Source organism: Phyllostomus discolor, chromosome 2 (assembly GCF_004126475.2).
Source record: "Phyllostomus discolor isolate MPI-MPIP mPhyDis1 chromosome 2, mPhyDis1.pri.v3, whole genome shotgun sequence".
Lineage (NCBI taxonomy): Eukaryota > Metazoa > Chordata > Mammalia > Chiroptera > Phyllostomidae > Phyllostomus > Phyllostomus discolor.
The window spans coordinates 177,390,550-177,403,512 of record NC_040904.2 but is presented as its reverse complement, the minus strand read 5'-3'; the positions used below and the strand labels follow the sequence as shown (position 1 = coordinate 177,403,512).

General features: G+C 41.0%; 1 protein-coding gene across 1 annotated transcript in view; it reads right to left on the bottom strand.

Moving 5' to 3' along the window:
* The window catches only part of IPO8 (importin 8), a 57,254-nt gene extending 50,538 nt beyond the window's left edge, over positions 1-6,716 (bottom strand). Inside the window, exon 1 of the mRNA XM_028531757.1 lies at positions 6,265-6,716. Coding sequence (XP_028387558.1) covers positions 6,265-6,348 — 84 coding nt within the window. The 5' untranslated portion in view covers positions 6,349-6,716. The remainder of the gene's footprint in view (positions 1-6,264) is intronic.
* Positions 6,717-12,963: the final 6,247 nt, after the last annotated feature.

The window sequence follows — 12,963 nt, the reverse complement described above, 5'->3', positions numbered from 1 at the left end:
TTATTTTTGACAAACCAAAAACAGAAAAACATAAGCTACAGAAAACAGAAGCTCCAACACAGAAGAAAATGGACAAGATAGCATTAGACAGCTGTGCATGGGCTGTGGAGAGGGACTGGAGCCCTGTGACTAAAAGAGCTGACAACAGGAGGCCCTCCGGTGCTGGAGCATCTTTTAAACTTAACAATGCCCCAGTGAGCCTGTGCTGGTGAAGTGCCTGCTGCCTGGGCCATTTCACCCCTCGGACATGTTCTACTTTGACGTACTCTTGAGGTTGGCCAGGGTAACTTTGAAAGCACGAAAAAATACAGAACAACCCCATTCCTTCTGAATGTATTTCCACCAGCTATCTGGTACCTAGACTATATTACAACCCTGCCACATCCCCAGAGCTTGTACTTGGCCTTTCCCTCTGACATTCCCAGAAAAGACTCATAATTCTCAGTAAGGTTAAAGCTGGACAAATGGAGACTTCCAGCCAAGACGGAGGCATAGGTAGATACACTTGGCCTCCTTGTACAACTTAAAGAAGGACAACAAATTTAAAAACAAAAAACAACCAGAACTGCCAGAAAATTAACTGTATGGAAGTCTGACAACCAAGAAGTTAAAGAAGAAACATTCATCCAGACTGGTAGGAGAGGCAGAGACGGGCAGCTGGGGTGGAGAGGGCCCACAGCAAGGTGGCAGCTGGAAGACTGGGCAGTCCCACAGTTACGTGCAAATAAACCAGAAGAAACTGGGGAGTGAGACAGACTGAACAACCCAGGCTTCCAGCACGGGAAAAGAAAGCCTCAAAACCTCCGGCTATAAAAACCTGTGAGGGTTGTGACAGTGGGAGAAACTCCCAGCCTCACAGGAGAGTTCGTTGGAGAGACCCACAAGGTCCTAGAACATCCACAAAACCACCCACCTAGGGATCAGCACAAGAAGGTCCCAATTTGCTTGTGGGTTGAAGGGAAAGTGACTAACAAGCCAGCTGAGAGCTGAGCAAATGGCATTGTTGCCTCTCAGACCCCTCCCCCACATACAGTGCCACAATGCCCCGTCCTGGCTGAATACCTAAGGTTCCAGCCCTTTCGATGTAACAGGTGTGCCCAGACAAAGAAATGTAGTCTAAGTGAAAAAAAAACAGTTCAAAAGTCCAGAAAAACAACTAAGCAACAAAGAGATATCCAACCTATCCAATGCACAGTTCAAAACACTGGTAATCAGGATGCTCACAGAAATGGTTGAGTATGGTCATAAAAAGAAGAAATGAAGGCTATGCAAAGTGAAATAAAGAAAAATGTACAGGGAACCAATAGTGAAGGGAAGGAAACTGGGACTCAAATCAATCATTTGGACCAGAAGGAAGAAATAAACATCCAATCAGGACAGAATGAAGAAACAAGAATTCAAAAAAAAAAACAAGGAGAGGCTTAGGAACCTCTGGGGCAACATTAAACATTCCAACATCTGAATCATAGTGGTGCCAAGAAACTGAAGAGCAAGAAACTAAAAACTTATTTGAACAAATAATGAAGGAGAACTTCCCCAACCTGGCAAAGGAAATAGACTTCCAGGAAATCCAGGAAGCCCAGAGAGTCCCAAGAAGTCAGACCCAAGGAGGAACACACCAAGGCACGTCATAAGTACATTACCCAAGATGAAAGATAAGGAAAGAATCTTAAAAGCAGCAAGAGAAAAGGACACAGTCACCTACAAAGGAATTCCCATAAGACTGTCAGCAGATTTCTCAAAAGAAATTTTGCAGGCAAGAAGCAGCTGGAAAGATTAAAAGTCATGAAAGGCAAGGACCTACATGCAAGATTACTCTATCCAGCAAAGCTATCATTTAGAATGGAAGGGCAGATAAAGTGCTTCCCAGATAAGGCCAAGTTAAAGGAGTTCTTCATCACCAAGCCCTTACTATATGAAATGTTAAAGGGACTTATCTAAGAAAAAGAAGAAGATCAAAAATATGAACAGTAAAATGACAACAAAATTACAACTATGAACAACTGCACCTAAAAAACAACCAAAAACAAACTAAGCAAACACCTAGAACAGGAACAGAATCACAGGAATGGAGATCACATTGAGAGTAATCAGCCGGGAGGGGGAGGAGAAAAAGGGAGGAAGGTACAGTAAATAAGCACAAATGGTAGGCACAAAACAGACAGGTGGAGGTTAGGAATAGTATGGGAAATGGAGAAGCCAAAGAACTTATATGTATGACCCATGGACATGAACTACGGCAGGGGGAAATGCTGGTTGGAGGGAAGTGTGTGCAGGTCAGAGGGGAATAACGGGAAGAAAAAAAATGGGAAAACTGTAATAGCATGATCAATAAAATATACTTTGAAAAAAATAAAACTGGACAAATGATATGGAGAGGCCATTCATCTTACCGTCTCCCAAGAGCATGTCCATTTATTTATAATAGCATTTATTATGATAAGTGTTTGACTAAAAAAATTGGAGAAAACTGGTATCTTCTAAATATTGGTCATTTCCGTCTAAGAATATTATGCTTTCCAAACCTTTCTGTATTCTTCAGTAAAATTCTAAATTATCTTATAATTGTTCTTTCTTTCATCCTATATAAACCTCAGAATCTTAAATCTGTTACATATGAAATAAGTCCTGTTTTATCTGTAATTGAAACCACCAGATTTTTAAAGTAGTTTTAAAGAAAACATTTCTTTTAACAGCAATTTACGGGAGTCAAAATTAATACAGATTTAGCCCACTCTTCTATACTACCTATATTTACATTATAAAATAACTTGAGCCTATAACTTTTGAGATACTTGAAGATCTTACAGTGAATCAAATATCTCTAAAGCTTAGTTCTAATCTATATAGTTTAGTATTTATTTAAAAATCTTATTACACATAAGTACAAAATAAGCTTTAAACTTAGATTAATGCTACTTATTTGAAAATAGTCATTGTGGAGACTTTTAGTTCAACATTGTTGCCATTTTACACATTCTGAAACTCCTCTTTTTGTAACTGTTTACATTTCAAAGAACTTCTGCACTTTTTGTCTTTTCCTTCCAGTCTTGATTCAATCTATGTTAATTTGGCCAGCTAAAACATTCGGTGGTAAATTAAGATGCATTCTCATACTACTTTCCTCACAAATATTTATCCAATTTCCTTTTCCACCTTAGGCATCCAATGTCTAAGGGTGGAAAAAAAAAAAGACATTTTGAAGTTTTCTGAAAATAAAGAGTTTACTTGCTTAGCTAAATACTGCACTTCATGAGAACTCATTTAAAGCAAAGAACTTAGGTTTTCCCATTCCCTGTGCCACTGCCCCCACTACGTTAACTTTTCCAGTCCTCCGGCGTGCCAAGCTGAGGGCTTCTACTGAGCTTGCCCTTCCCTGTTCCCCTCCCAGTTCTTCACCTGCTCATTTTAACATCTAGATCTCTGCTTAATGTCCTTCTTCAGAGAACGACCACCCTAATTATACAACCCAACACACTCTAGAGCTTTACTCTCAGTAGAACACTTACGACCTGAAGTTATATTATTTACCTGTCTGTATCCCCCACTGGAATGCAAGTTGTATGAGAGCAGAGTCTTATACTAGTCCCTTTAATATAACTCAATAAATATGTTATTCATATAAGCAAACTCCTTAAAGGGCAATAAAAATGATACCACAGATGCATGGAAAAGCAGAAATAAAAGCTTGGCAATAAAAGCACATATTTTATTTCCTTGTTTAGGCCATGTGGAGAATTATTTATTAAAAGAAAACACTTCTCTGGATGAGTTACTGGAGCAAGATATCCACCCATTCCTACTTCTCTGTGCTGCTGCTACGGGGGCTTCTGGGTCTGGAGATGGTGAAGAATACGTACAGGAAGCATTCTTAATATCCTGAGATAAAAGTGAAAATGCATTTTCCCATACAAACAATATCACAAATAGCAGGCAAAGAACCAGTCACTGGTAACAGAAATAGGCTAAAGAAAAACATAACTCCAAATAAGAATTTATCCTGTGGAATTCAGGCTATTATATTTTGAAGCTGCTTTCCTCTCCTAAATGGCCACTGACAAACCAATCAGTACTCTGCAGAAGATGCCCCCATTTCCTATGCAGAGCATATTTGCTGAGGGGGCAACCCAGACTAAAGTAACTGAGCTGGTCCCTAATCACTTACGGCCAATTACCCACCTGTTTACCCAACAGAGCAGGATGCTAAAGGACAAGTATACAAAACCCAACACCCAACATACCATGTTTTACTGTTTTATGTAAATTATGACATAATTTAGCCTTCTACTTACAGGAGATTCGAAAAAATACTTAAGGCATATTACAATCCAAAGCATTATATAAAATATAAATGCTAAAACGTGGCACAGCAATATGCTTTTAGAAGTTACAGAGGAAACTGTGGTCTGTGATGACTTGGGTGAATATGGGGAAAGGCAGAGTGAGGATGTAATGAATTTGAATTGAAACACCATGAAAAAAATAGGACTGGGTTCTAAGTTTCACTTCTAGTTCTACAGAACCTCCCACCTACCTTCCCGAGTTCTATAAAGTCAACTGCACCTATATACTGAGGAATCAGAAACAAAACAAAGGTATGCTAACAGAAACAGGAAAGTACATCGTGATACCAAAGATATGATCCCTATGGACACCATTAAAGTAACGTCTGGCCTCACTGTAAGGAGGTCACAAAGACGCCAACTCTTCTGTTTACACTAGTAGACCGCACGTTCAGTTCTTCCTTTGCTCCTCCTAACCAACCCCTGGATTACTATTTTTCTAGCCCATCAACATATAGTGCTTCTACTCTGCAGAGCCTGGGACAAGTACTGACTTTAACTTTCCCCTATTCTAAATGGGAGTCCTTTTCTTTTTGAGAAGAAATACTTTCCCTTTAGGCTATTGTTCAATTCAACCTTCTCTACAGAAGTCAGTGTTTTCTTTTATTGAATTTTTTTTAAGATTTTATTTATTTTTAGGGAGGGGAGGGAGGGGGAGAGAGAGAGAGAGAAACATCAATGTGTGGTTGCTGGGGGTTATGGCCTGCAACCCAGGAATGTACCCTGGCTGGGAATCGAACCTGGGAGAAGTCAGTGTTTTCACTCACCCTTTTATCTGTTGAAAATCCTGGATTCACACTCACTCCAAACTCCACCCGGATTTCCCATTAAAGCAATCCATTTCAAAGATTCGCAGTGCACACCCGCACCGTTAAGGCAGCTCCAGCCAGGGAAAACCTTAGCGAGCTCCTACAGAAACATTTACTTAGGATAGTCGTTCTCACGCTTTAGGAAAGCACAGAATCGCCTAGCTAGCTAATTAAAACAGAATTAGGTTCCATCCCGAGTCTCTGATTCTTTAAGTCTAGAGTGAAGCCTTAAAATGTGCATTTCCCACAAATTCCCAGGTGAGGTTGACGCTGTTCATCCTGGGCACCACTTTGAAAACCACTAATTTAGGAATATTCCTTTATATTTTAAGGATTATCACAACCTCAAACAGCTGTCATTCTGTCTTGGGAGTAGACCTTAACTCGTACTTGTCAGTGAGAGGTCTGATTCATTCCTACAGGTTTAGAGGAAAACATAAGCTAGAGTTTGGGCTCTTTAAAATTTCGAAATTTAGGCGGTGACAAGGAAACAAGGTCGAGACTAGTTACTTAGAGGATGGGGGATAAAAGAGCCTTATACATTTTAGCGTTTTTCAGAAAACCCTCCAACCACGTCTTTTGCACGTGCCTTTTGGAAGGCAATACCACCATGAATATCGCCTCCTCTTCCTAGAGCACTCTCCAGGCAGCACCTCCCAGCTCGCGCACAAAACTCCGCCAATCAGTGTCAAAACAGTGCTGCCAACCCCACAGCAGCGAGCGTTGGGCAGGGTTTCCCACAGCAGCACCTAAAAAGGGCTGTGTCTGCAGAAAAGCCCAACTCTGATTTGAAATTTAAGTGAATTTTCGCAGCCCCGTCCCCAAGTCAGCGTGCTTAAATCACACCCTGAAAACACCAGCAAAGGTTGCTAAAGCTTCTTTCTGCGGACCCAGCGGGCTGAACAAACTGCACGGGGGAAGGAACACAAGAAAAGATGCGAAGGTAGCCAACAGGTGCCGGGGATGTTCAGAAGAGGTCCCGGGAGCCGGACTGCACTGCACCCTGGAGCGGGGGCGGGCGCCGGTCGGAGCCAGGGGTGGGGGGTGGAAATCGGGCGCCCGACGGGCAGAGCCCCGGAGCCAGCGGGGGGCGCCGCAGGCCCGGGCCTCACCTGGTTGAGCTCATTCTCAGCTGCGATCCGCAGCTTTGGATCGATGGTGCCCTTCAGCGCTTGGATGATCCGGTTGAGGTCCATCTCCCCGGGCAGGGGCTCCGCGGTCCCCGGACCAGTAGGCCAGACTGCAGCTTCTTTAGTTTTCCTTCAGGGCTGCTCAGGCTCCTCCTCCGCGGCCCCTGGACTACCTCACTCCCCACCCCCCGCCACCGTCGCCACCTGCAGCCACTTGCTGCGCCACTCTGACTCCGCGCCCCCTGTCCGCCCTGTCCACCCCCAACAACTCGCTCTCCATTCACCCTTTTACGACAACCGGTGGGAGGCGGGAGAAGAAGAGGAAGCGGCACTTCCTTTACGGCGGCCTCTTCCCCCGGGCCGAGGCGCGGGCGGGCTCCCCCCGGTGGCCGGCGTGCTGCGGTGCTCTGGCGCGGAACGTGGGGACCCGCTCTGGCCGACCGGCCAGCGGCCGCCATGCTGTGCACGGAAAGCAGCCCCTTCCCCTCCCCTCCCCTCCCCCCGGCCCGGGAGACCAACGGCCTGGGTGTCTCCTTCCCGCTGCTTCCAATTGACCGTATATGGGCAGCTGGCAGTTTGTTAGTCCGAGAGCTGTGTGCGCATCACAGCTGAGTGTGTTCCGGGGCAGAATTTGTTGGAGCCCTGAGATCCTCTAGCCCACAGCAGGGCAGGATCCCCGCGATCGGTAGGAGACATCATTCATTCACTCACTGAATGTCCGTTCAACATACTTTTTAAACAGAGTATCGAAATATTTAGGCACCCCATTGTAAGGGCATGAGTTGGATGCGGGTTACTATGAAGGAATTTACAACCTGATAAAGAGACAAATGTAAATTGATATTTACAATGTATCTCTGGAAATAGATCAGAGACACTAATTACATGCCTGAGTTTTCTGAAAAATTTCCAGACCTCCTCAGAAAAGTAGTGAAAAGCCCACTATGGCCCTATCTGGCCCCACAACTTCAATGGCCTAAAAATATTAAGGAGCTAGTTTTTCCTGAGGTTAACCAAAAAGGAGAGTTCTGATTACATATGTGGGCAAAATATATCTAAGATAGATTCGTTCCATTAACTGGGTTCAATCGAGAGAGTAAAATATATATACATGGCAGAAAACTTACCTGCCCGAAAGCTGTCCCCTCTGCAGGCTCCAAATGGGGCAACACCCTTCACTTGAGTGCAAAAGTGCCTAGCGATACGATGTCTCTGATTGCTTCATTGTGCCCCTCTTTAACTCATTCTCCACGTTGCCGTCAGAGTCATGTTTCTTCCTTGATGACTTCCCATCAATTTCAATATAAAATACAAACTGTTTAGCACTCCAGGAACTTAGAAAATGCAGTGCCTTCCATCTCCACTCTATTTCATTAACCCACTCTCTGGGACTTCATGATAATTAATCTAAAACTCCTTGACCTCTGAAATTTTACTTCCAATGTGCTCTGTTCAAGTTAGGACCTATTCTTCCTCTCTCTCCCTCTCTCTCTCTCTCTCCCTCCCCCTCTCTCTCTCTCCATCCCCCCCCCCCTCTCTCTCTCTACCTGTTTCCCAATTCAATCACTTCTGCAGTTCTCCTTAGCCTATTCATTTCTGACTACACATCCTTCTTGACTATTAAATTCACTTCTCAGGTCGACCTTTGACCCAGTGCACAAAATGACACCACTACGAATATATCATTTTCTTCATCTCAACAATCCTGTCCCTTGTCTGTGATCAGCACCACCTTCCACTCCTCACAGGGCCCTGACAAGATGAGCAAAGCCATCAGGCTCAGCTAAAACACAAATTAATCTCCTTGCCTCCAATCTGAACCCACTTCTCCCATCTCCTCTGGGACCTTGCTCCATAAATCTCTCCTACATATTTTTCATTACATTGTGGGTATTACTACATACTCACTGTTGACAATTTGTAAAACTTTTTCCTCCAGTGATTCAACCTTGGTGTAAAAACTCTTTTCCATTAAAAAAATCTTTTTTAAGTAACGCTTTGGGATTATTGTTCATCTTCACTTTTCATTCCAAAGAATAGTCTTCATTCATTGTCTCTACTTCCCTATTTCCTATTCATGTTTCAGTAGGCTATCCCCAGGTTTCTGCCCACTGAAACTGCCAAGCAAAAATCAACACTGATCCCCTAGAGACCAAATGCAAGAAACATTTTCAGCTCTCATCTTGATGCTCCCATGAAAACTTCGTACACTTTCGATTCAGTGAAGACCAGTTACTAAAACACAGTAGTGTCCAAGACAACAGGAAAAAAAAAACAGTTTTTATGATTCTGCTCTCAGATTTCTTTGCAAGTCTTTTAAAGTTGCTTTCCCTAAACTATTTGTTTAATTTATATTTGGTCTAGTCCCCTCTTTTCTTATTTCTTTGCATAATATGAAAGGATGTCTCCATTTATTGGTATCTTTTTTAAGGCAGAATTTGAGCCAGCATATTGTCTTGTATTACCATGATTTGCATGTACATCACCTCTCTGTGCCTGTTTCCTCATCTATTTCCAAGAGCTGTAGTGAAGATTAAATGAGATAAACACATTGTTCATGATACGGTATTAACTGTTATCCTTGTATTCTATTTAAAAAAAGACAGGAGAGACCTTATTCAGCCTTTGATGAATGGGACATAGTGAGACATATTCTCACAGTATGCCTGGCACATAATAAGCAATCAGTAAGAACTGGTTGAATAAATGAAAACATGTGAGAAAAATAAGGGATCTAAAATGCAACATCCACAGTAGGAATGCAGACATGAGACATTTCACAGGTTGAATAAACAGGAATTTGTGGCTGATTGGATATACAAAGTAACAAAGGGAAGTCAAAGATGATACTAAAGTTTCAAGCTTTGATGGCCAATGGAAGTTACTAACCCCAGAAAGTGGAAAGAGTGTTAGATTTTGGAGGAAAGATAAGTTTGCCTGTGGACATATGAAACTAGAAGTATTGTATTTATGGGTCATACAGCTAGAGGTTTCCAGTAACAACTGGAAATCCACATCCGGTAGTCACATAGGAAGCTATGGCAGGGGAGAAGGAATAGAGGAAGAGTTTGAAAACTGTGAGTCATCTGTGCATATAGGTTAGGTGACACCATAGAAGTGGATGTCATTACCCTAGAAATAATAGCACAGAGTGAGAATAACTGGCATGATTACAACTCAAATTACAGAAAGTAACTTTTTACCCCAAGCCCTGCCACTGTATCCTTTTTTGAGATTTAACATTTTAGTCATCTAAATGGAATATCACAGCTGTCTTCCCCATCTGTTGGCGGCAGCTCATCTGCTGGTCTGTTAGTAGGCTTTAATCTAGCCCACATGGTAAAGAGAAAATGCGAGCAAAAACCCAGTGCACAAAATCCCTACCTCTAAGTTTAACAACATGTCCATTAAATCATGTTAAATAATCTTAAGCGAATACTGCAAAGTTTGTGATTAAATACCTCTACTCAAAAAGCATCTATATTGGCAGGGCTGTACATCATAGCACCTTAAATATATAAAAGAGTACATACATATGCCCTGGCCAAGTGGTTCAGTTGGTTGGAGCATCATCCCATATGCCAAAAGGTTGAGGGTTCGATCCCTGGTCAGGGCATATGCCTAGGTTGTAAGGTCAGTCCCCAGTCGGGGAGCATACAGGAGGAAACCAATCGATGTTTCTCTCTTTCTCTCTCCTTGTTCCTCTCTAAAAATCAATAAACATGTCCCTGGGTGAGGATTTAAAAAAAAATGTACATATATCTTATAAATGTAAGATCTTTAGTATTTTGTTAATAGAAGTCAATATTAATCTCCTTTACAACACATGTAACCAAAAGCTCCAAGTAGAATTTACTGCAAGAGTATGACAGACTACTCAGTTAAAGAGGAACTTTTTAAAAAACAAAGAAATCAGTAATACGTAAGCTGAAGGAAAATAGGAGGTTAGGAAGTTTCTGAACAGAAGCCAGAAACTGCCATCACCGAGATGAAATGGTAGTGGTTGTGGGCAGGGGAGAAGCCAGAAATAGTAACATTAACCAGAACCAAAGAAGAAATATCTCAAATCAGTTGTTTGTCCCTCAAAATGTTGTTTCTTCCTCTCCTCAGACTTTGCACATTTCACAGTAGAAAAGGGTCATCCTGCCTCCACTTCAGGATCTATGAGAAACTATGACAGATGCAAGGGACTCCCCTTTGTCCAGCTCACGAAGTGTTCACTTTGCCATACCAACGCTGAGCGGTGCACCAAAAATGTGTGTGTGCGGGACAGCAATGGGAAACATGGGGAAGACAACAGCACCTGAGGACTAAAGAAGAGGAAAAAACACTGTAGGAAATGTTATGTTGTATTAGGATTTGAGAAAGCCAAGTCTGGCTCTGGCACTTCTACTAGTGGCCTTAGAAGGTCAATCTCCAAGAGTCTCAATTTTCTTATCCCTTAAAACAGTGCATACCTCACAAGGGTCATTGTGAGGATTAAATAAGATAACATAGATGAAAGCACTCTATAAATTATGAAGTGAAATGCAAATATTAGTAAAAGATGAAAGGTATTTGCGGTTTTTATACTAACACTCTTCCATGTATTATCCCAGACTTAATTTAAACAAACCATCCGAGGAAAGACAAGACACAGTAAATACCTTAGCAATCTACCATTTTAACTTTTACTTAAAGATTTTCTATCAAACAAGTAATATGTACATTTCAAGTTCTACAGTAAGATTCAGAATGAAAGACGAAGTCTTCCTCTCTTCTACGACAACTCCCTTTCCTTAAGGCCTGCACTATCGAATTTCTTATACATACTGCCAGCAAAAAAAAAAGATTCAAGTAATCACAGACACATGCTTTTAAAAGTTTTTACACAAATGTTGCACCTTCTGTTCTTTCTTTTCTGTTTTGACTTAACCAATTCCCTATTGATAGGCATCTAGGTTGTTTCTCCGTTTACTATAGAATTAATGCTATACAGAATATCTGTGTGCGTGTGCCTTGCCATAATTCCAAAACTATTTGTAAACTCCTCAAGGAACAATTTCTGTGTCATGTACTTTATACCTTGATAGTTACTAATTCACTCTCCAAAAACGTACCAAATTTATTCCCGCCTTCAGTATAAATTCCCATTTCTCCACATGCTTGCCAAAATATGTACTTTAAAACTTTACATATACTTATTTTTTTTGTATGAACTGTCTCCTCACATCTGTTGCCCTTCTTGAGCCATCTTTTTCTTATTGATTTCCTCTCACTGCAGGTAAGCATTTGGCTTTTGGCATTAGGTTCCCTAAACAGAAGCTTTAGGGGAATAAATTACACAAGTCAAATTTGTCCATCTTTCATGGCTTCTGGGCCTTGTGTCCTACTTTAGAAAGATCTTCCTCACTTCACACTGGTGTTCTCCCCACAAAAGTCAACACGTCCCACCTCCATTATTCGAAGCTTTCAATCATCTTTTGGTGCCCCGCTCCTAAATACAAAGTCAACCAGTTATCACAAGATACTAAACAAGTATAACAATACAGATAAGAGACTAAAACAAACAAAAAAGTGTAGGAAATAGACTACAGGGGGAAGACTTTTTTAAAAAAACTTTATCCTTAAAATTAGAAAATGCAAGCATAAAACAAGAACAATACACATATGTAAGGAACGTTCCGATAATAGAAGTATACTTATAAATTTTAAACATAGCAAAAATTTAAAACTGTAAGGCAGGAAGATAAAATCCAGGAAGTCTCCCAGAAAGTGAAAATTAGAGACAAAAGAAAAAGATGAGAAAATTAATGAACCGATCCAAGGAGGTCTAGCTACTGAACAGTAAACAATGCAGATACAGAACAGGAATTAAAAAAAAAAAAACAAAAAAACAGGGATGTGATAGAAAGCAATGGAATAATCCAAGAACAGATTTGCTCTCAGGAGGTAAAACTGATTTGTCTGATGCTTGATGTGTCTGAACATCTAAATGTCATTCATCTTTGTAGCCCCAGAACCAGTTACAAATCAATTAACCCATATACTAGAAAGACTAAATTAGTCATTTAATTTATTTCAAGGTATGTGGCAGCTCTTGAAATAAAACAAACTAAGGAATAATGCTTGAGAAACAGAATTAGTGAGCCTCATGCCTCTAAGTATTGATAATGGGTAACAGTATTTTAAAATCTGGCATTCAACATCTTGTACTGGTGGCAAGTGAGCTGTACTTACCAGCTGTCAACACTTGCCCAAAAGCTGAAAAACAAGTATAAAGCTATTGGCCTAAACACTGAAGTAGTGATCAGGAATACCTTGAGACTAATTGCAAGTGGAGGACCTTACTGATGGTGAACCAGTAGTAGTATCTGTGTGTCTCCTATTGTATCTTGTATTGTTATGCATATATTAGGTACCTGAAGATAGCCAACTAAAGGACAGTACAGATCCAACTGCAAGAGAGCTTCAAGGAAAAGATGTTTGGCCAATGGAAAACATGAAATCTCTTGATGAATGACATGTATAATACCAGAGAAAGTAACTCTGAAAGGAACTGTTATATATAAAAAGCTTGTTATTTTCACCTAATAGTATGAACCCATAAATACCCTTATTCAAGAGTTATCAATGATGAATACTGAAAATTAAATATTTTATCTCTCAACTAAATGTTTAATCAAATAAGAACACTGAAAG